The sequence below is a fragment of the Vigna umbellata genome, chromosome 8, assembly GCF_029865625.1.
Source record: "Vigna umbellata cultivar VRB3 chromosome 8, Vumbellata_1.0, whole genome shotgun sequence".
In the NCBI taxonomy this organism is placed as follows: Eukaryota; Viridiplantae; Streptophyta; class Magnoliopsida; order Fabales; family Fabaceae; genus Vigna; species Vigna umbellata.
The window spans coordinates 38,915,388-38,917,192 of NC_142172.1; the positions used below are offsets into that span (position 1 = coordinate 38,915,388).

At 37.7% G+C, this 1,805-nt stretch overlaps 1 protein-coding gene across 1 annotated transcript; it reads left to right on the forward strand.

Moving 5' to 3' along the window:
- Positions 1-220: 220 nt before the first annotated feature.
- Positions 221-910, forward strand: LOC148194651 (protein IDA-like). Its single transcript, XM_088097882.1, has one exon. It carries the CDS (start codon positions 388-390, stop codon positions 667-669), a length of 282 nt encoding a protein of 93 aa, XP_087954008.1. The 5' UTR covers positions 221-387; the 3' UTR covers positions 670-910.
- The last annotated feature ends 895 nt before the right edge of the window (positions 911-1,805 follow it).

A 1,805-nucleotide genomic window follows, 5' to 3' on the forward strand; every position in this document is an offset into this window, starting at 1 on the left:
TGGGAAATCGATCGTTGTTATTGACCTAGAAATAAGACATTATCATACACTTTAAAGTAATAAACTTGGTGCCCCAAGTCCAAGCATAGCCGGCGCCAAATACTTGTACCAAAATATTCAATATTTTTTAACAAACGTTGACCTCAAAATTCAATAGTCTCTGTTGCGTGCATCTCACTTTACTTGTTCATATTTCCTACCCTTCATCACAAACCCCCATTTTTCATTGCTCCCCATGCAAGCCACCATATATAAAACCTCTTCCTTAGTTTCTCCACAGTCAAAAATTCTCTGCAATAAATTCCACACATTCCTTAAACCTCTTCCTCCATAACTACCTAAAATCCTGCCCAAGCAAAACTCCCTTATTCCAATCCTTCCATTTCCATGGCCACTTCTCATCATTCTAAAACCTTCCATCTTCCATGCAAAGCCTTTTTTCTGGCTTCCCTCCTTGTTTACTTGCTTCTTGTTGGTTCCTGCACTGCAATAAGGACTGGAGCAACTATGAAGCTCAACAAAAGCTCAGAACTTCTCCGGCCAAAGCAACGATCGCGTTTTCAATACAGAGGCCTTGTTTTCAACTTCTTCCCCAAAGGGGTGCCAATACCACCTTCAGGCCCTTCAAAGAGGCATAACTCAGTTTTGGATTCCACACCTCAGAATTGAGTTCAATAAGGATGTCCTTTTTGCACAAGTTTCTCCATTTTTTGTTTTCTTCTTTAAATTTTGGGTTTTTGATTTGATAGAATAGATGCAACGTTTACATCTGATATATATCAGGCACAATGATATCAGATCCTTAGAGGGTCTGATTTTTATTTTTGGCTATGTGATTCTAAATTTTACTGTACATAAGAGATATGCAGATAGTAATAATGTATTTACTCATTGTTCAGTACGAGATGATATTGTTATCTTTTTATATATTCATTTTGTCCATCTGTTGATTCTAACTCTGATGATGATGAGAAATGAAACCAAATGGGTTCTCTTGAATTGAAGGAAATCAGAATTCAGAAACATGAGAAGAGTTGAATGTCATTAAAGTAGTACATAGTACATGCCCCCACCCACTTGTTGTGCGTCTACGTGTAACATTGACATGAAGTAAATGATGATAAATAAAAAAGCCAGGTTTTGGATCCATTCCAAGAACTGTTGGAAAAAAGGCAATAATAGAAGGCTGAAAGTCTTCCAAGTTGGCCTTGGGAAAACTAAGGCCTAAGGAGTGAGTTGGCCCACTCACTTGCGAAACTTCCACTCAAGGAAAACTTTGTTTCTTCCAAACTCTGTTCCTTGCCTTAAATGAGCTACGCCTTTGTGCTGTGTTATTGAAGAAATTTGGCACGTAGTACCCATTGGCTTGGCACCCATTGAATTAGTCCAATGGGACAAGCTATGGCTATGGCTGAGATCTTGATGTTGGGTCCATATTAGGTATGAAGTTCACTTTCTTCAAGGGCTGCATCTTGTGTATTCTTTCATTGTAGCTTGGAATTGTGTGCGAATTTCAATGACTTCAAATCCCTCAAGGAAAGGGAATTATTAGAATAAAGTTCATAATTCGACGGCTGTACAAATGCCAGAAATAAATTAATGAGTGCAACCGTTTTTCTCCTTCAAACCAATCGAGTTTCAATTTTGTCAGTTAATGTGATGTTTGTCACCTTGACCATATGCTAATGGGAATTTCCGACCCCTACCTACATATTCATTAAACAAGAATAAATTCAATTAGGAAAATGATGTATATATGGACATCACTATACAAGTTGACAGCTGGAGAAAGAAAGAAAAAATGA

Bases quoted from the DNA above. Each gene is read 5' to 3' on its own strand.
- LOC148194651 (XM_088097882.1), top strand. From the start codon at position 388: ATGGCCACTTCTCATCATTCTAAAACCTTCCATCTTCCATGCAAAGCC.